Consider the following 19,704-nt stretch of genomic DNA (forward strand, 5'->3'; position numbering starts at 1 on the left):
CGTTGGGGTAATCTGCAGGGCGTCAATCAGTACAGGATTGGGGGCTGGCGATTGGGTAAACTGACATGAGAGGGAGTCATTCAAATTGCCAAATCTTTGGTTGCCGCATACTGTTCCCTTCTGATCGGTTTGACCCGATACAAGATCTGGTAGTACAGTCAAAGCACTACCTATGAGTGCGATCAACCTCATGTTACTCTGTACTGTTACTGTTGTTTGATGTGCTGTTTTGGAGAGGGGTTCCATGTAACACCTGCAATCTGACTTTGAGGCTGTTGCAGGGACAACGTAACAGCAATCTCAACGACTTTGGACTAACGCTTTACTTTACAGAAGTTGACCAGTCTCTTTGCGTTCCTTGGGAAATAAAAGTCATTCTCCTGGTGCGGTCAACATATTTTGCCATACGAGCGTCAGTCTTGGAGATCTCTCTGCGCTTACGTGTCTCTCAAAATGGGTCTACAGTAGAGGAATACTACGTCATGGACCCTTGGGCCTCGTAAAGTTAGTGGACTCGATCGCTAAATCTACTCAACTATCGCTGTAAATAGCATGTCACTCGTATCGGAATTCCCTTCATCGTGCTCTTCATTCCACACACCGGTGTTGGCCATGCTCACGATCTCTCATCATTCCCGACATGCTTGCTACGCGTGGAGGCCCCTTTAGATGCTCTTCTTTGCGCCCAGGTTGCGTGGCGAAGTGATAGTCCCCCTTCCATTCCGTGCCTGTTGGTGTTGGTGGCACCTCGCGTATCCCCTTTTTCGTATCGGGGACCTTGTAGATTGATACGAACAACCAGCCTCATGTTTTATTTATGGTTCCAAGACTAGGGTAAGTCGCGTTTGGGCCATCATAGAGAATGACGTAGTGGAACGTGGATGGCAAAGCGTTTAGGAGAGGCTAGTATCAGTCAGTGAGTACCGAAGAACCGTCGCTTGGTGGATGCTGCTACAACGAGATTCCATTGACATGAACAGTAAAGAAGTACTGCATCAGGTAACTCACACAACACCTCAAAGTATATCAGTCTATAGTATGAAAATTGATTGACTGTTTTCCATTAGTGATTCCCTCTCATCCATCTTTATTAGCAGCTGCTCGCTCGTATCAACCTCTGATTAATGGGTATTTCCTTTAATGTAGGGTAACCGTGGCGGGGCTTAGTACCATTGATGGTGTTTCGTGTCTGCTTGTCCTTCAAACGCAACAGTCGCCCTGACCAAGGCAAACCCTTCGTTTTGTCATCAGTTGCAACCGCGTCAAAACCTGGCGCAATACTGAAACAACCGACAATCGATGCTATCAGACGCGTTCATGATTAGGCTTGCAGCTATGACTCCGTGTTCACTCTCAGCTTCACTCGCAGCCTATCGAATTGACACGACGCAAGCGCCGTGACCGACCGAGCCCTCCAAAGCCTTCAATCCACGACCACAGTGAAAGCAGAGCAGCAGCTCGACCGTCGATGACCATGTCAATTAGGCCGAAACGTCCCTCAGACTGTAGCAAAAACGCTTAGTTCACCTAATGCCTTTCTCCGACTACCTGACCTTCCCGGGTCGATGGCTGCTGGCCAAAGAGACGAAAAATAGCAAGACGCGCTGTACCAAGCTCGAACCCAACCCCGAACAATGAACAACACCACGATGATGATACAGCGAGTAACGCTGTCTCTACAACTTCCTTCCGAGCGAAATGCCCTCTTCATCTACATAGACGCGCCCGATCAGCAGCTGACGCGGTGTGTTACCCCGCGAAGGCAATCGTAGCAGTGATTCTGTCCCATCATGGCGTCGAAACGTGTAGCACGTCGGATCCATCACATCGTCCCTTTCGTTGACCCAAATATGCATAGAGCTGCTATGACTGGGTCACGACTGAGGAAACCCATGTGTTGATGATCGGGTGAACGTATGGGACGAAGCAGCGGCGCGAGCGACACATAGTCCATCGGTTACAGGATTCAGCTGCTCAGTTCGAAGATTGGGTCTGCCGCCCAAGTCGGAAGAGATGCTCTGTATCCTTGGAGGTGCGGCCATGGGCCAGTTTCATGCTACGTGGAATCCTAACGTCCATTCCCTTTGACTCCGTCCATCTCGTCGGCTCCGAGCAAAGGGCACTTTTTCGCGACCGACGAACGTGATCACTTGGTAGGTTCTCGTCAGCACACATCCTGCTATCACAATTACTAACCGTTTACTACACAGCTCCATAGCCTCTGTCATCCAAGACCAACACATCAATACGTCCCCGATAGAAAGATCGACCTCTGCGTCTTCGACTCATGCCTCTGTGACAATTCTACCCATGACTCTACTGATACCCAGCAATCGACTCCGTTTACGCCCCTCGTCGACATCGACAATCCGACCAACGAACCCTTCTTACACTGCAAACGCATCGCCTCGGCAATGCATGAGCCCTTGTCGAGGCGAGTCGAATAGATAAGATGCAATCAGGTTCACGAGATAGCTTGGTTCGAACGGATACATACGGCATAATTAGAAGCGGCCTGGCAGAAGTGTCTCAGACCTGGAAGACAGCGCTCGTGATGTTGATGCCCCAGCGCTGTCAGTGTCTAAAGATCGTGCTGTCAAATACTCCCAGCCTCGATAGCTTCAATTGCCGTAGTTAGTCTTAGTTAGCTTCAGATCGCGACAGAACATGACGACTGTCTCGTTTGGTGATATCTAGAGGTTCGTAAAGGCGAACACTGTCGGATTCAGCGAGTCCACTTATGAAACATTTGTTATTCTCCAGTATTGGACAGCATGTACAGACACGTCGGAAACTCTAATGACAGGACCCCGCGCGCGAATGCCCAGACAGCTCATTTTCGGAAAGATCTGGAGGATGGATCTCTCATCCGACACGTAGCAAAACATAGTAGTCATTTGCCGTGACCCAAGCTGGATTGCTTGACACTCTTGAGAACAGAGCTCTGACGGCTGGCGCGGACCCTGTCGCCATTGATGTTGTTGTAGCGCGATAACCTTGGACTTGTGTGGCGCATAGGACCCCAGACATTCATCGCACCGTGAGCCACTGCACAGGAGAGCCTAGAATCAAGCCACCCAGTACACATTTCTAGACTTATCAGGGTCGTCAATTCACGGCGGCCTCCAGTAGAGATGCATCGATTGGCTTGATCTCTGCATGTATAGAGTAAACCCGGTAGAGCTGCCCAGCCTGCCCTTGTTCATTCCCCTCCATTGTTACGGTCCGAGAAATTCATTCAGCCACAGACGACTACATTCGGTATTTCGTGCTCGGCTATCGCGATTGACTTGCTGCAACATGCGCCATAGCAAGCCAAGCTGACGACCTCTTGGAACTCCAGTCCAGACCGCCCGGCAAACTCGGCACTAGCATAGCCGTCCGTTCGAAACAGTCCGCATAATGACACTATCCTCAAGACCAGTTAGGCGATGCTTACAGCTGTAAGTGGAGTTGAAGTGCAAGCCCCCAGCTTACGTATCTCGCGCGCCGGTTAGCCGAGATATGGCAGCGATCATCGAACCTAGCGCATCATGGAGTGAGCCGTGAGATCCGACATGCTTTGACTCTGTAGATAGTCATTGGCTATCAATGACATTTTCAAAGTTTCACTTTCAGCTACTCTCATGTAGACACGCTTCATTCCGTCTGCGGGGTCACCGCTCGCTTCCAACTTTAGAACAGTGCCTGGCTACAGTCCAAAGGGTTGCTGGACCCTTCAAAGTATAAAGTGCTAGCTCTTCGTGCATTACAATCTTCTGAATCATCAACACACATCTCAGTCTCTCAATCAAAGCCAACATTAAGCATAAAGCTTCTCTACAACCTCTATAACTCAAACACAACTTCGACAATATTCATCATGGGCTGGTTCAGTGGTTAGTCGACATCTTTTGTGTCTCTGATCTTTTTCTAACATCTCTCAGACGACTCAAACCCCGCTCAAGCGTACGAGCAAGTAACTCAGCGTCCTCATGAGGCAGAATGGTCCCACGAGGTGTGTTGCATGCTACGGTTTCCCGCGCAATGATGAAATTGCTTGACTAGACTGCGAGCTGACAAAAGATATAGTTAATAGGTGGCGCCGCAGCCTATGAGGCCGCCAAGGCCTACGAGGATCACGTCGCTCGAAATGGTATGATTACTACCTTCCTCTACGGTAGACCCAGACTGACATATCTTCAGGACAGCCTGACAGCCACGCCAAGGCGAAGGAGATTCTGGCCGGTTTTGTCGGTGCCTTTGTTGACCGTGAAGTTGAGACGCGGGGACTGGACTTTATCGATGCAGAAAAGGCCAAGCGTCATGGCAGGGACCATGTAGAAGAGCAGTTGACTGTCGACAGCTGGCAGTGAGACTATGTTTAACTCACAATCAATGATCTTTGTTATTCTACTTTATTCGTCTCAATCAGTTGAAACTCTTGAGTATCTTTCATCAAGCATAAGACCGGTACTAAGACAGCGTAGTGACCCAGCGTCATAATTGCATATTCAAGTCACTAGCTATATGACATGGGACATTTGCCTGCTATCATGAAGACACTTTTATAAACGACTCATTCTGTTTCTTACACTACTAGCCAGTGAGATAACCTTGAACTGGGGTTCAGACAAGAAAGAACGTGGTGGTAGGGCCAGCCAGGGCATAGGTGCAATGACATACATGTTAAGAACATTTAATATTGTGACTCTGGCATTGAACAAGAACACACATGTTATTTACTTCATTATTTGCACTACTAAAATAATAATCTTTCTTCAATCTTCTAAATAAGGTCATGGTCACAAGGCTTACCCTCCGCATTATTGACTTCGTGGAAATGCAACGAAGCCTCATCTCTAACCCTCTTGATAAATCCCACCGTGGTGTTAGCCGGAGGCTTGGAGAGAAGCTCCACACCATCGATGGCAAGCTTGCTGAGAACATGTGCGGCAGCATGGGCATTGGTGTGAAGTGTCTCAGGAACGGGGTTGGTGATGTTATCGCAGGCCTGGTGGTAGCATGCATCTTGCTCGAGACCAGTACCAGTGAATAGACCTCCAACGGGCTTCTTGATAACCTCGCGGAAAGCAACGTAGTCGGTTCCGCCTGTAAGACCGACGGGTGTGACCTCGATATCCTCAGCCTCGAAGTACTCGCGGAAGAGATTTTCGATAACATCAGAACCTGGAGGTCCGCCTGGGCCTGCCTTTTCACCTGTACCGTCAAAGACACCGAAGAAACCGCGAGAGACCATATCAAAGTTGACGTAAGCCAGGAGGTTGTCAACCTCATCCTTCTTCATGTTGTTGACGTAGTAGCGAGAGCCAACTAGACCGTTCTCCTCTGCACCCCACCAACCAAAGCGAACCTTGAGGTTGGTAGAGAAGTGCTGCAGAGCTTTGGCAGTCTCAAGAATGAGTGTTGTTCCGGAACCATCATCATTGATACCGGGTCCAGCCTGGACAGAGTCGAGATGAGCACCGAGCATGACGACATTCTCGCCATCACCAGCCTTGGTCTCAGCAAAAACGTTCTGTGTGATTCGTGTTTCGATAGTCTGAATGATCTTCGCAAAGGCTTCGATCGTTTCTCCAGCTTCGAGCTTAGCCTTGAGAGCTTTGCCAGGCGCCTGGTCGATGAGAGCTGTGGGAACGTAATCCGGGCTAATAGCAGACAGAGTACCTGCAGTCAGCTTGGCCTCGTCAGAGTTGTAGATGACAACGACGGCCGCACCGGCAGCAGCGGCGGGCTTGACTTTGCCAGCAAATGTGGTCTGGTCAGGACAAAGACCGCGTTCAACGAGAACGATCTTTCCCTTCACATCCAGGCCCTCGTAGTTGGCAACATCACATGCATCCTCACCCTCGGGGGCGTGGATAAGTTCAGCAGTGACACCCTCCTCAGAAGTGCTGGGTGTGTAGGTCAAAGCGACCGTTCTGAAAGTCTCGTCGTCGACGGTGACCTCAGCGGCTAGAGTTTGGGTGAAGTTTGCAGGGAAATCCTGCTTCCATGTCTTGAAGCCCTTGAGCTTGGAGATTTCCTTGTAGATGAAGTCTACTGAGGCGGCGTAACCGGGAAGACCAAAGGCACGGTTTCCACCATTAGCATAGGCGATCTTGTTGAGCGTTTCCAAGTTCTTCATCAACCTGGAGGTGTTAGTTTGCATTTCTGTATCGTTGGTACGTTGCTTACCCTTTCTCGGTGATGAGCTTTTGGAGCTTCTTGGCAGTGACAGGCGGCTTGGTAGCCTCAGTCAAAGGCGAAACTGCCAAAAGAGCAGCGGCAGTGAATGAGAACTTCATGATGACTTGGTCAAGTAAACAAAGCTACAGAACCAAGACCAAAGCCCGATACATCAGTGGACGTCGGTGAGTTTAAATACCAATCCCCTCGATTGTCGTACATAAGTTCCTGCATCGTCTTGTTTCCCAGCGAACCCAAGCATTTGTTCACGCCATTCGCCCCGCAAGTTGAGATATCGCGGAGTTATCGTCGAGCTTTGGAAACTAGTCCGGACCAAAAGTGAAGATCTGAGTCCAATTGGGAAGGTCGGTAATTGTCACTGCGCTTGAATGCAACGCGCCAAGTCGACACTAAGAATATGCATAATAATTGAGCTGCCTGATCTGTTTAACTTGCCTTTATCTGGACCCCGCTGATGGGATTTTCACTGCTTATCAAGACGTGATTTTGCTTGGTAGCCGCGTCATAGCTTGTCTTGGTTCCTTTGTAGAACTTTGACGACGCCATTACTTCGATAATGCATGGCCCGACAAGGTTTGCCTGTTTTTCTGTTGTTTCCCGCCTCCCGAAATGATCATTAACTGGTGGACACGAGGGACCTTTGTTTCTCTTGGCTAGGTGGGGTTATGTTTGTAGCCACTGTCGTACATCAAATGCATGGGTGCTTTGAGGGCATTTTCGGCGTTGTCTATTATCCGCCTTTCCGGAAGTTTAAATCACGGAAAACTCAACTTTGCGTGCCTTAGAGATGTAACGATGTAGTCATTGTATGCCAGAATATATCTGCTCTCAGGCTATCCATCTATCTCGACTTGAAACGACACCACAAATATTATACAGAACTATCTCCCCTTCTATGCTACCTGACTGACCAATTGATCAAACTCTTCGTCGGTATGCTCCCTCTGACTCCTAAAACTCTCATCCAAAAGAGTGTTGCCATTCCTAAATCGCTGCACGGTCAACTTCTCCCCGGACAAACGCTTCGCCTCGAAAAGATCTTCCACGTCCACAAGCTCTGGTACGACTGTGGTACGGAACTCGTGCGGCACCCCGCTATTCTTGATAAGCTCAATGCTAGTCTCAAGAAGCTTCGGCTTGATCTTTTTACCAGTGACACGCCTGTAGTTCTCAAGGGCGCATTTGATATCCATCGCAACGAAATCGACGAGCTTCTCTGCAAAGACCTGTTTGAGAACGTCGGGGGATGTTCCATTGGAATCAAGCTTGACACTTATCCCCGCGTTCTTGAGTATCCTTAAAAATGGAAGCAACCCTTTGTGTATCGTTGGCTCACCGCCTGACACGACCAGGCACTTGTGTGACGACGAGTTGAGGTGTTTGAAGACATTAAGCAAGGACACACCGTCGCGATCGCCTTGCACAAGTGGCCCGTTGTGACACCAGGGGCATGCCAAGTTGCAACGAGAGGTAAACATGATGGATGCTTGGGCCTTGCCTGGGTAGTCACTCAAAGTGCTCTTGATAAATCCGGCCACAGGAAGATCATGAATCGCAGCAACCTGATTCTCAAGCCTAACAGACTCAGAGTTGGTATCGGGGAGGAGACCTGTCTCGTACTTGTATACCTTTCGTTGCACAAACTCCTTCGACTTGCCTCTGTTCCAATCACGGATGGGACGAAAGTATCCCACAATGCGAGAGTACACAAGCGTCAACTCCCCACATGCTGCACACTCTGGCTGTTCGCCTACCCGGTATCCATGAACAGGACAAATGCTGAATGTCGGAGTGAGTGTTATGTAAGGAATACGGTACCGTGCAGTTAGTGTCTTGATCAAATCTCGGGCAAGCTTCCAGTTTGGTAGCTGCTCACCCAAGAAAGCATGGAAAACGGTTCCGCCAGTGTATGAGCACTGAAGTTCTTCTTGGTGACTCATAGCCTCGAAGAGATCCTCTGTAGTGTCAACAGGCAACATGGTGGAGTTTGTATAAAAGGTTGGGATGTTGCGGTCTGGAAAGAGCTCTTTGTCTCGTTTGGCAAACTTGAAGCATGTGCTTTCAGCTGGACTGGCTTCTAGATTGTAGAGGTTGCCGGTCTCCTTTTGGAATACTTGCAGTTGATCCTTGATGAACTCGAGAACTTCGAGAGCAAAGTCTTTCCTTTCGCCGATGCCTTCTCCAAGAAGGTCGACCAAGGCTTCGTTCATGCCATTCACTCCAATGGTGCTGAAGTGGTTCGTCCAGAATGAGCCGGTACGATGTTTTGTTGCTGACAAATAATGCGCAGCATAAGGATACAAAGTCGAGTTTGCATCAACAAGTTTCCTCTTGATCTCTAGCGAGTCCTTTGCCACTCTCAACGTGACAGCCAGCTCGGACATGAACGTCTCTCTTGAACCTTTCGATCGGTAGGCAAGGTTGGGTAGATTAAGGGTAACAACCCCAATAGAACCGGTCAGTGGACTAGCACCATACTGCCCACCAACTCTGCAGTGCAGCTTGCTAAGGTCAAGTCTCAGCCGACAACACATGGATCTAAAATCTTCGGGATCGAGATCACTGTTGATGAAGTTTGCAAAGTATGGAACGCCATATTTGGCAGTCATTTCCCAGATGGATTGCCAGCGAGGCGAGTCCCAGTCAATCCCATCAGAGATGTTGTAGGTCGGGATAGGAAAAGAGAAGATGTTGCCATTTCCGTCACCCTGCATCATAACTTCGGCGAAAGCCTTGTTGAGCATATCCATCTCTTCCTGGAAGTCCTTGTAAACCCACTCGGTTCGCAATTCGCCGCCAATAATGGCACACTGGTCACCAAGTCGTGCTGGGCATATCAAATCAAGCGACAAGTTGGTGAAGGGAGCCTGGAAGCCGCTTCGAGTTGGGACATTCAGTGAGTAAACAAAGCTTTGCACACACTTGAAGACTTCCGTGTAGGATAAGTTGTCACTGCGAATAAAAGGTGCAAGGTACGTGTCAAAACTTGACAAAGCCTGCGCACCAGCAAGTTCTCCCTGTAGCGTGAACAGGAAGTTGACAATCTGATTCAGGGCAGTGTTGAGGTGCTTAGCAGGCCGACACTGGATTTTATTCTCGACGCCGCCAAATCCTTGAAGAAGAATATCCTCGATGCTCCATCCGGAGCAGTACGCGCTGAGAAATCCAAGATCGTGGATGTGAAAGCGGTTTTCCGCGTCGAATTGTCGAATCTCTGGAGTATAGATCTTTTCGAGCCAATACTGGGAGATGATTTGGTTCGAGACGTACTGCATTAGGCCTTGATGAGAGTAGGTTGAATTGGCATTTTCAGCGGTCTTCCAGGTCCCCTTGGCAAGGTATTCATCGACTAGGGCAACGTTGGAGGACATGATTATTGTTCAAGGAATAATTGATGGATCTTTGAGGAGGATTGATCGTGATAGAAGTTATGAGATGGACCAGCGGAAATCTGGCCAGTCTTGACATTTTATTTAACGTGCATCTGTTTGACTCTCCCTATCCTTTTGGATGAGTCAGGGGGAGATACGGTCCGACTTCATAACCGCTGACCCGAGAATGATTAAATCTTTCAATCGTGAGACCATGGTGAACTAGTGCATGGAATGGTCCCAGAAAACACGATCTCGACGCGTCGACCTTGAGGTTGACTTAGCTGATGTGCCCTGTCCAGCCCGCGACTGGAACGCGTCAACTCGTGACTGTGCATAAATGGTCCGACTTCGAAATGAGAATCAGCCAACGGTGGTTCAATGACTGTGTCATGAACGTGCCGTCGACTGACAGGAGATCGACAGGGGACGCTATGGCTCAATGAGGAAGAATCACGACATGTCCTTGTCGCCTTATCAACTGACGTCATCTCCACAGAAGCAGCTTGTAGTTGTAGCCTCTTCTGGTCGGCCATTTCAATTAGTTAGTGAAGTTCGGGTCATAGAGAAGCTGATTCTTTCGAGGTCTCTATTTCACCTGCTCAGCAAATGCCCAAGGACAACTATTATTGCTTTTTCCATGCGCTGTTGCTCAAGGTATGATGCAATTCTCACGGTAAGACGTAACCGCCTATTTAAATTTGGCTGTCTTGCTCACAGACGAAGATCTGCAACTTCACTTTTTTATTACAACAGTTCTTCTTAACACAACATGAAGCCAACATCTAGTCGAAAGCGAAGCGCAAGCCAAGATGAGGCCCACGCTGTCCAAGAAAGCAACCCCCCCAAGGTTGCAAAAATCGTCCCTTCCGCGCCGCAGCCGGACAGTAGCCAACAAGCCGACAGAGAACGAAGGGAGCGATCTGCTAAGGTTCTGTATGATGACACACTCAGTATGATTGACAGAAACGTCCGAGTTATGGACAGAAAGGTGTCTGGGGAAACTGGCGACGACCCATTGGACTACACAACTGATGATTATGCGAAACTTGTGTGTCGCCATTCCAAAATAGTCAATGCCCTCGCTGTCGTCGACAACACTCTGGCCTTCAATCTCGTTCTCAGTATGGCCGACGCATCACGCACTGATCTCGACACCACACTCGAAATGTGTGGCGAGGACCCTGGTGAAACCGCCCGATACTTCCAGAGTCTGGACAACTTGCTTTTGCCATTGATTAAATACCGGCAACAACCCGCAGAGCTGTGCTGGCAGCTGCTCCAAGTACCAGTTCGGTGGTCTCAACGACGCACCGGTTCACAAGATGCTGAATCGGATGAAGATCCCGACGAATGGTCTGAACCAGATTACGAGAGACAATATTGGGAAAAGTGCAATTATGAGCACAACAGACGAATCGCTAGGAGGAGATGGAGGGAAATTGTTGATGACTGGGTTACTGTCGCATTGAATGATCTGAAAGACGAGCGGGATTATCTTGACCTATATGGTATCACAGGATTCTTTCCTGAGAGTATCGCTGAATTTGAAGCAATCCGTATGCAGATGAGTACCGGTGTATAGTTCCATGATCATTAAATTAGCAGATTGTTTGTCAATACTCGAAGGGAAGTTGAGCTGCAACTGGTTCATGTTGGATTCATCGATACGTGGCGGAGTCATCTTTAACTAAGATTGATTGTGTCTAACAAAAAGCACTCTATATTTAATTGAAAAGAATGTGCCAAGAAGGAATTGATTAAAGATATGTTGGCATACATGAAGAGAATCGATGTGATACAGGCTCGTGGTCGCAACCACGTGATACCCCAAACGTCAACCTCCACCTCCACCCATTTCTCCGATCAATGATCGTTGAAATCTTCGTCCCTTCCTGTATACATGATATCTTGTGCAATAAAAGCCTTGACATGTCTGTAGACAACGTAGAAGTATGTAATGACCAGCACAATACTCATACCTGTCCCCATCCACTTGACGTGCTCACTGCCCAATGCATTACCGATAGTGATAGTAGCGAGGATCCAGCCGGTGTTGGGAAAGACCATAGCGTAGAAACCAAGATGGAAGTAAACAGGAGGCGACTGGATGACTGCCACGGTTGCAATTCCCCACCACCAAGCCGCAAGAGCCCAGAGGAAGATTGCTGCTATGAGAGCCATGGTGCGGATCATACCTGGATCGATCTTGATACCGTTCATACCAGGCTCGATCTTGTCAGGCAGACCATTGGCCATGCCAATCAGGGCCAGAGCCGTGAATGATGGGGGCCCAACACACATGTACAAGCCTGGTCTATGTTCTCGGTTGGGTAGGCCCGCGGACATGAGTCGACCGATCATATGTGCGTACATGAGAACGGCGACGGATAATCCGAGTCCCTGACACGTGAGGCCCCCCACAATAATAGGAATGGCTGCGATTTCGGGTTGTGTGTCGGCGATAACTGAGGCGATGGTTCCAGACAACATGATCGGAAAGACTAGTAAACAGTTAGCTGAATTATATCTTTACGAAGGCAAAGTATAACGTACTAGGTAGGATCCACGTAGGCATCATAGTCTGTAGACCAAAGTTATGAGCTGCAAAGACATAGCTGTACTGTCCAACGGCGAGCACAAGTGTCAAGACAACATATCCCCAGTACGCCACCTGGATGGCCCACGCCAACGTCACATCGTTATCAGGTATGGCGTATCGTTGCGTACTGGTTATAAGAGTTGCAAGAGTTAAAAAGAATGTTGGAAAGAAGAATCCCTCTCGTTCGTGGGTGATGGACTTTGACATGTCGCCAGGGTTGAAGAAGAAGCGAAGCAGCATTGTCGAGCAGATTGCGACAACCAAGAGGATATTGATGATATAAACAGCCAGGCCAATCTGTCTCAGCCCTGGAAATTGGTGCGGCTGAGCAAAAATAAGCAACGACAACCCGCCAGTGCTCATCGGGAAAGTGAACCACGCGAATGTGAAGTGGTGTAGTCTGTCCTTCAGCGCCATCTTGGGTCGGTTCGGGTCGAACATGTCGTGATGATGTTTCTTCAGGTCGTCGACTTCGTCTTCGTCGCTGTCGCGAAAAGGGTCGTGTCCCTTCTCAACGGCCGGGGTGATGGACCTGTTGTAACTGTGTCGGCCATGGTCAACACTGGCATGTCGAGTGTCCACCTTTACGCTCAGGCGGCCGGGGAGAGCAGAGTTTCGTGCTAATGGTTGCCACTCCTCTGAGTTCTTTCGAGTTGACACGACTGAGTCGGTCCAAGCCGAGTTTTCTTCAGTTCTACCCATGGCTAGAACGTCCAAAACGAAATTAGGGAAATAGAAAAGAAGAACGGACAAAGGAGAAAGAGACAAGGAAAAGAAAAAAAAAGGGGGAAAGAAAAGAATTGACAAAAAGTCGACTTTGACAATAGGATTCCAGCTCCAGACTTTTTGCACCGAGCACAAACCAGACAGGACGACGTAGATTTATATCTAGAGCACATGCTTCTTAGAATAGAATTAGGACTGTCTTTTCGGCAGTTGTTTTAGTTTGGTGGACCTTTTCGTTCATCGCTCCGGTTAACGCCCTGCAAAAACGAAACGCCAAAGTGGCACCCTTTTGGGGACCTTTTGTGTGCTGGCTCTGGATTGCTTGGTGTTGAGGCTCTGTCTAAAGCGTGGTAAGAAACAAGGAGGCTACCATATTTAGCCAATGCCCCTGCAAGTAGAAAAGATAAACGTCTTGGCGACACCAACCGTCGCAGATGACTAGAGGCGGGTCTCCATGTAACTCTGCCAGATAAGATCCAGATTTTGAAACAACACAACCCAGAATGATTAGGCGCGATGGTTTCGCACCATGGCGGTTATCTTTGCCACTGTTTGTAGTTGGGCGTCAAAACTCGACGGCAAAACAATACATCTACCCGGAAAGATGTTCCCTGTTCCATGTGGGTGAGATTAGATCATCGCAACCGGTTAGGTCCGGAGGACAACACAGATATAGGATCAAGGCCTTGACGCTGAGTCACTTTCCTGGATACCATGGGAGAAGACAGACTGAATACTATGCACTTTGCTTGACAAAATGAGCCACGACACCAACACAAACCGTCTTGTACAAAGGTAAAGACCAAGGATATCTAGATGTTTGACCATGATACTTCACTACATACCTCTGCCTCTGCGAAGCCTCATCAAAAACACAAAGAATATTGGTCCCGAATTATTATCGTCAGTGGGGACGCGGAGAGATCCATGTTATGTCAAGGCGTCAAACAATCAGGGGCTCCGCGTGCCAGATACCTCCAACATTTAAAGATACAAGCTTCAGAAGTAGCTTCACAGATTACAGTCTGCCCAACCAATCAGCATTCACCATCTCGTCACTCTGGAGCCGCTTTGGGCCCTCTTATCTTAACCGCCCAGGACGAAAGTACCGCAAGTAGTTAGTTTGTGGCCATAGCTTCAATCGTGAAACAACATCTAAACCCCAGCCGCGGAAGAATTTAGCATTATGTGTTAAGTCTATAAATCTCTTATCTATTGTTTGGTATGGATCTATAGATATATTGACCCGTTACACCTATATATAGATGCCGGAATCTTGCATTCGGGAGAAAGAATCGTGTCCACTTTACCCCAATGTTGAAGCAAAGAGGTGGTTCTTGCAGACTTGCATCAAATGAGAGATCTGTATCTACCGTCTTGGCATGGGGAATACAGGCCAGCTGTACTCGGCCAGAAATACATTGGTGATGATTCATACCCTATACTTAAGGCATTTACGAAGCTGTAGATCGGTCCAAGCGTTCATACAACATCGACCTCAACAAGTAAAACGACCTTCCTTGTCTGAGCTAGACTAGGTATGAGTCAAGTAGCCCAGGGAGACACTATTCCAAACAGAGGCTGCTGCGAAGTAGTAAGCGGCTGGACTGTGAAGGTTGAAGGCCGGTATGAAACTGCAAATAGCCACGACTCCCTCAATGGTGGCGTACCGATCTCTGCCATTCTTATTTACCGGGGGGTCTTTACGGAAGTGTTTCATTACTAGGACCTTTTGCATCCATCAGATTTACCATAACGACTCGTACACTTACCCGGGTGGAAGCACGGGCTCTTTTCTGGTTACATTATAGGCTCGTTGAAAACCGGGAAGGTGGTCTTTACTTCCGTATGGACAGAGTGTATTTACTAGAGGTATATGAATCTCTCTGATTTCTGTTGGAGTACAATCCAGTGTCTGATGATGCTATTGGAGGGATGTCAGCATAAGGATCGACAATTGTTCTCTTGAGACCTGCGCCACAACCGAAGATCTGGCCATCAGCGATCTTCCCTAAAGCTGGTCTATCGGCAGGGGTATGTTCTTGTCCATGAGCCAAGTGCTACGTCAAACTCACAGGCTTATTGTCACTAACTGTCTCAACAAATCTGGTCCATTTGGGATCTTAAGCAGTTTCACATCTTGCTCTCTTTAATATCCAGAAACAAGAAAACTGTAGCCCGAGCTATTAGAGCGACACATTTAAATAAAAGAAGGTTAACAATAAGATAGTGCCTCTGTAGACGCCCATGTGCAGGCTTAGAGGAAACATCAAATTATTATTCTTAGTAGATATTAACTGCTTCAAGTTTAAGTTCAGCAGACTAGCTAATATGCAGAATTATATAGTAAACCAACAGACATAAGAAAGATAAGAAGTTTAAGTAAATCGATGGAAAGAAAGGTATCCAAGTCACGCCAAATATAGAAATGCAAAAAGGAAGAAAAAGAGAAATGGGCAACCGAGGACTCGAACCTCGCTCTTCGGAATGTTTAACACTGGCCCACGGGGAGTCCAGTACAACAAGGGCTTCCGACGTCTTGACCGCTAGACGAGTCGCCCTGATTTCTGATGTTAGAGGATGAGAGTGAGCTTGAAAGCTATGAAGCCTGAGTGGCATGAATCGGGTAGGTGAATATTGGATTATGGACAAGAAAGATTGCACTTGCGCAACAGCGACCTGCTCAATTATATGCGCAATTCCATTCTCCACATTTGCTACAGTAAATCGAAGCCACTCCACTCTTTTGAGTTTTAGCCCCCTGACCTAACTCAAGATATGCTAGCGAGACGACACAATTCAGGACTATGGCGGATATTAAATGTCTTCGATATTTTTATGATATGTTTTGTTAATGACGTTTTGTTTTATTATTGTGTAGTTTAAAAAAGGAACTGATTGTCGATCTCTATGAGGCTTACAGAAAAGTCTTCTTCTTATTACGCTTTATATACGATACTTATTCTTAATTGACTTTAGTACACAATGAATATCAGTCGCCAGCAGCATAAGAGACGAAACTAGGAAGTTAGGTCATACCATTTAGACTAAATTATTAGGATATTTATTCCTATGCTCTAAAGCTCAGAAGTTATAGTTTTAATAATGTTTCGGGAGCGGATTTCCCAATCGGATGTGAACATGTTGTCCGTTGACTACATCTGGAGTTAGCCGGAACTATCTTTCTGCATCCAGATCTTAAAATTTATCCTGTCTAAAGGGTTGTTGAACACAACACGATGAAGCCTTTAAATACGCAGACAGGATAAGCCATATCGTCGGAGGGGTCATCTGTACCTCAAAGACCGGCTCTAGACCATGCACCTACTAAGTGAAGCAAAGACCAATATGTTAAGTATAGGTTTCAACATTGTCATTATTCGTATAAATTAAAAGTCAATAATCTGCTAATTCGCAAGTATGAACACAATAGAGTCCCAAGCTTATATGAATGCTTGAAACTCGAGACAAAGAAAACCCATCAAACCCTCTCTGTTAACGATGTTGTGCTTTCTGTATCCCCGACATCATACTTTGTTTTGGCGCTTTTCACTTGTTCCAACTGAAAACTACTCTCATTGGCACCATTCATTCCATCAACAAAGCTGGACCCATTGGGATCGCTTTCATCCAGACGGCGGCTACCAGTCCGCAATCTAGCAATGACCTGCTTGCACGCGGCTCGTGAAGTGTAGTAGTAGATCAAAGCGTTCCAGAAGCCTTGCAGAGGGAGCACAAAAGCGCTCACATAACCCAACTGTACAGATGCTTTACCATCGATAAGAATGTACAGCCGGTTCGCGCTTGCCGGAATCCATGTGATGAGCATTGCTGTGAAAAACAGAAGGGCTGTCTTGGCGTATGACATTGCTGCCTCGTCGCTCGGGCTGCGTTTACGGCGTTCCGGGTTTTTGGTCCTTATGTTGGGTTGCTCGAACGATGGTGCGACGGGTAGCGAAGGACCGGCGTAGATATCTGCTGAATGGACTGGATCGGGTCTGGTAGCAGGTCGAAGAGACTGTCCAGAAGCGGGGGGCGGAGAATCCAATGTTGTAATAGTGATATCTGTGGTTTTGGCAATACCCGAAAGATCTGAGCTCGGTGGGACTTGGGACAAATTGGTTCGATCGTTCGAGTACGAGAAGTCATGCAGCCGGCTTCTCCATTTATAGATGGTAACACCAACGCGGACGTATAAAGAAAATGCAATGAAGATAATCAACCTGGAATACAGTTAGAATTGTTTACCACAAACGAGTTGTAGAGGATGAATTACCAGATCAGTCCGTAGGTAGCAAGCTGCCATGCATCCCATTGCACAGTGAGCCAGCACCACAAATTCGCATTGCCGTATGCGCGAACACCGTCTCCATTCTTGACAAAAAGAAAGGTGATGGCGATGATGAAAGGGATGCCATAGCATAGACTGATGTGAAGCGGCTCTAGTTTACGGAGCTTGACACCATCAAATCGGTGATAGAAAGTGAGATAAACATTCGTAGCCATAGCTAGGGCCCAAAAGACATCTGCAAACATAAATCTAGTAAACAGGTAAGCCACTAACCAGTGGATTGGATCCCAAATAAGGACTTACGTCTCAATCAAAAATGCCTGTGTTTGACATCCAGCAGAATTGGGATGATTCACAAAACTATTGGATATAAGTGTAGCGACATTGCACATCATATTTCCGAAGGATGCGTAGAAAAGCATTCTGCTGATGGGCTTGTGAAACAGCTTGGAAGAACAGTAGGTGGCGATAATGAAGAGTGAGCCAAGAAGGCTTGGGATCGAGCATGCGCGCTCTATGGCGCTGATGGCCGACGCTGCTGATGAGTGAACCATGGCGGATCAAGTTGGAGGGTCATCAGCGGATAGAGAGACGCATCCATGGTCAAAGATTTCTACACAAGAGAGCCTTATATAAAATAGACATGCAAGTGGAAAGGGGCACTGGGGAAGAGTGGACCAAAGCGCAAGGCGTGCTAGATTGACAGAACTAATATGCCTCAAAATTGATCTACGGATCTAACTGACAGCGCTAACCTCAAAACTGCAGTTCATATGGAATATGGCATCTGAGAGCCATTACAGCACGAGCGGTACAAATGCTGTAGTCAGTAAAGAGTTTGGAAGAATTATACATGGCAATTCGAGTTTCGGGATTAGAAGATATATAGCAAATGCTGCATGCATTACAGATTTATCTTCACTAGATTGAGTTCAGCTAAGGACATGTCATAATGCAAAATCCGGGTTTAACATGGAAAGGATGCCAACTGAGTCAAACCCCAGGTTCATAAATGTCCACTTAAGTCAGTGCAGCTCCACCAGATGGAGAAGAAGGATCCCTAGTGGGCGATCCTTCAACAACCTATCCTTATTTCCGCTAGTTAAAGGCGTCAGAAGTCACAGCTGCGTCTTAGCGCTTATTGACATGAGAGTCTTTCATGCATGATAGGCTAGGTGGTTGTCGAGTTGTTCGGCTCTACTTATCCAGGTTCTGAATATCTCGATCGTACATGTCGCATAATGCTGGCAGGGGCATGTTGTCGATCTTGGTTTGTTATCCATTGATCTTGATGTTTGTTTCTGTCTTGAAGGCATCGGAGGCCATGTTGTCGATAACCTTGTTCATGGCAGAAGGGCCAGCGGTCGCAAGTATTCACTTCTGGTAGTCGAGGTGTGTTGTTTTGTTACTCAGAGCGCAGGTGGTGGATTGGTCAAGGGAAAAGTGTATCGTCACGGGTAAGAAACCAAATAAAACATATTTGTTGGCAAGCTAGTGCAGCGTAAAATTGTATGTGGTGAACAATCAAGAGGGGCTCGGATCGTATGCTCCGTGGTCCTCAATGTTAGCCTAACAACCCCTGTCTAAATGACAAAGACTGACCTAATCTTTATGCTTCTGCACATCAATACGGTCCGTGCGCTCATTCACTCATATTTACCAGTCTTTGGGGTGTGAAGCTCTCATGACGGTACCTGGCTGTCAACTGGAAATGTTTGTGTATAGGCCTGACGTCTAAAGCATCAACTCTCCGTACATTTCTGGGAACATTCTTGCTAAATATTTCTCTACCTAACACCAACATGGGTTTGTGCTATCGCTATGGGGAATTTCCCTACCCGCCATGAGAACCCCGGCACAGCGTCGACCTTCACGGCGCATCTCAATGAGCTGCGCCAGCTGCCTGCATGGAAGTCCGACAAGAGTAAACAACTCCTTGACCGATTCCAGAGAGGCTGGACTGCTATCCAGACAGACAGAGCAGCCGCACTCCGTCTTGTCGACTGTGTTGCCTATCACGTCGAGCAATATCTCAAAGATGTGACTTCCATCAGTACAGCCGGTCTTACCGACGGTTCGGTTTACTCCAAAGCCATGAAGTATAATCCAGACAGGTGAGTCAAATAGAAACAAGGAATGAAATAAGACCAGACGAAAATACTGATAACTTCTTAGACTACATATATACTAAATCTGGTCTAACGTTCTTATCAGTCACGAAACCAGAACTCGTTTTTATCAAACCCAACTGTTGGACTGGTGCCTCTTCTGATTGGCAAGAATCGAAGGCCTTGAGAAGAAGCTGGTCGACCAGACCACTTCCTACAAAATAACTTGGACGGTGTAGCTTCTGGTATAAAGAGACTGGCTGAAGGAGGTAGTTGGATTCAGCATCGCCACTCTCACCTCAAGGTTCTAAGTAAGCCCAAACCTGAGACAGTCATTTCCTAATCGCTGATCGTGTTTGTAGATATATATGGAGGGAATCTTACAGATTACCCAACTTGAGAGACGAAATGCCGGTA

General features: G+C 47.5%; 7 protein-coding genes and 1 pseudogene across 8 annotated transcripts; 3 read left to right on the plus strand and 5 right to left on the minus strand.

Moving 5' to 3' along the window:
* Positions 1 to 3,232: 3,232 nt before the first annotated feature.
* Positions 3,233 to 4,571, plus strand: FGSG_03028 (uncharacterized protein). Its single transcript, XM_011324456.1, has 4 exons — positions 3,233 to 3,878; positions 3,927 to 3,997; positions 4,072 to 4,135; positions 4,186 to 4,571. The coding sequence occupies exons 1-4, from the start codon at positions 3,863 to 3,865 to the stop codon at positions 4,353 to 4,355; spliced, it is 321 nt and encodes a 106-aa protein (XP_011322758.1). The 5' UTR covers positions 3,233 to 3,862; the 3' UTR covers positions 4,356 to 4,571.
* A 107-nt stretch (positions 4,572 to 4,678) lies between these two features.
* Positions 4,679 to 6,287, minus strand: FGSG_03027 (uncharacterized protein; the record flags this gene model as incomplete). The annotated part of the gene is made up of 3 exons (XM_011324457.1): positions 4,679 to 4,692; positions 4,798 to 6,131; positions 6,178 to 6,287. 3 exons carry the CDS (start codon positions 6,285 to 6,287, stop codon positions 4,679 to 4,681), a joined length of 1,458 nt encoding a protein of 485 aa, XP_011322759.1.
* Positions 6,288 to 7,082: 795 nt separating this feature from the next.
* Positions 7,083 to 9,560, minus strand: FGSG_03026 (uncharacterized protein; the record flags this gene model as incomplete). The annotated part of the gene is made up of 1 exon (XM_011324458.1): positions 7,083 to 9,560. One exon carries the CDS (start codon positions 9,558 to 9,560, stop codon positions 7,083 to 7,085), a length of 2,478 nt encoding a protein of 825 aa, XP_011322760.1.
* A 772-nt stretch (positions 9,561 to 10,332) lies between these two features.
* FGSG_03025 (uncharacterized protein) lies at positions 10,333 to 11,145 on the plus strand (the record flags this gene model as incomplete). Its single annotated transcript, XM_011324459.1, has 1 exon — positions 10,333 to 11,145. One exon carries the CDS (start codon positions 10,333 to 10,335, stop codon positions 11,143 to 11,145), a length of 813 nt encoding a protein of 270 aa, XP_011322761.1.
* A 281-nt stretch (positions 11,146 to 11,426) lies between these two features.
* Positions 11,427 to 12,864, minus strand: FGSG_03024 (uncharacterized protein; the record flags this gene model as incomplete). Its single annotated transcript, XM_011324460.1, has 2 exons — positions 11,427 to 12,064; positions 12,117 to 12,864. 2 exons carry the CDS (start codon positions 12,862 to 12,864, stop codon positions 11,427 to 11,429), a joined length of 1,386 nt encoding a protein of 461 aa, XP_011322762.1.
* A 2,477-nt stretch (positions 12,865 to 15,341) lies between these two features.
* Positions 15,342 to 15,449, minus strand: FGSG_20621 (annotated as a pseudogene). Its single transcript has one exon. The product of its transcript is annotated as a tRNA-OTHER (tRNA).
* Positions 15,450 to 16,369: 920 nt separating this feature from the next.
* Positions 16,370 to 17,733, minus strand: FGSG_03023 (uncharacterized protein; the record flags this gene model as incomplete). The annotated part of the gene is made up of 3 exons (XM_011324461.1): positions 16,370 to 17,111; positions 17,165 to 17,428; positions 17,483 to 17,733. 3 exons carry the CDS (start codon positions 17,731 to 17,733, stop codon positions 16,370 to 16,372), a joined length of 1,257 nt encoding a protein of 418 aa, XP_011322763.1.
* A 1,267-nt stretch (positions 17,734 to 19,000) lies between these two features.
* Positions 19,001 to 19,451, plus strand: FGSG_03022 (uncharacterized protein; the record flags this gene model as incomplete). The annotated part of the gene is made up of 2 exons (XM_011324462.1): positions 19,001 to 19,293; positions 19,394 to 19,451. The coding sequence occupies 2 exons, from the start codon at positions 19,001 to 19,003 to the stop codon at positions 19,449 to 19,451; spliced, it is 351 nt and encodes a 116-aa protein (XP_011322764.1).
* Positions 19,452 to 19,704: the final 253 nt, after the last annotated feature.

Source organism: Fusarium graminearum, chromosome 2 (genome assembly GCF_000240135.3).
Source record: "Fusarium graminearum PH-1 chromosome 2, whole genome shotgun sequence".
In the NCBI taxonomy this organism is placed as follows: domain Eukaryota; kingdom Fungi; phylum Ascomycota; class Sordariomycetes; order Hypocreales; family Nectriaceae; genus Fusarium; species Fusarium graminearum.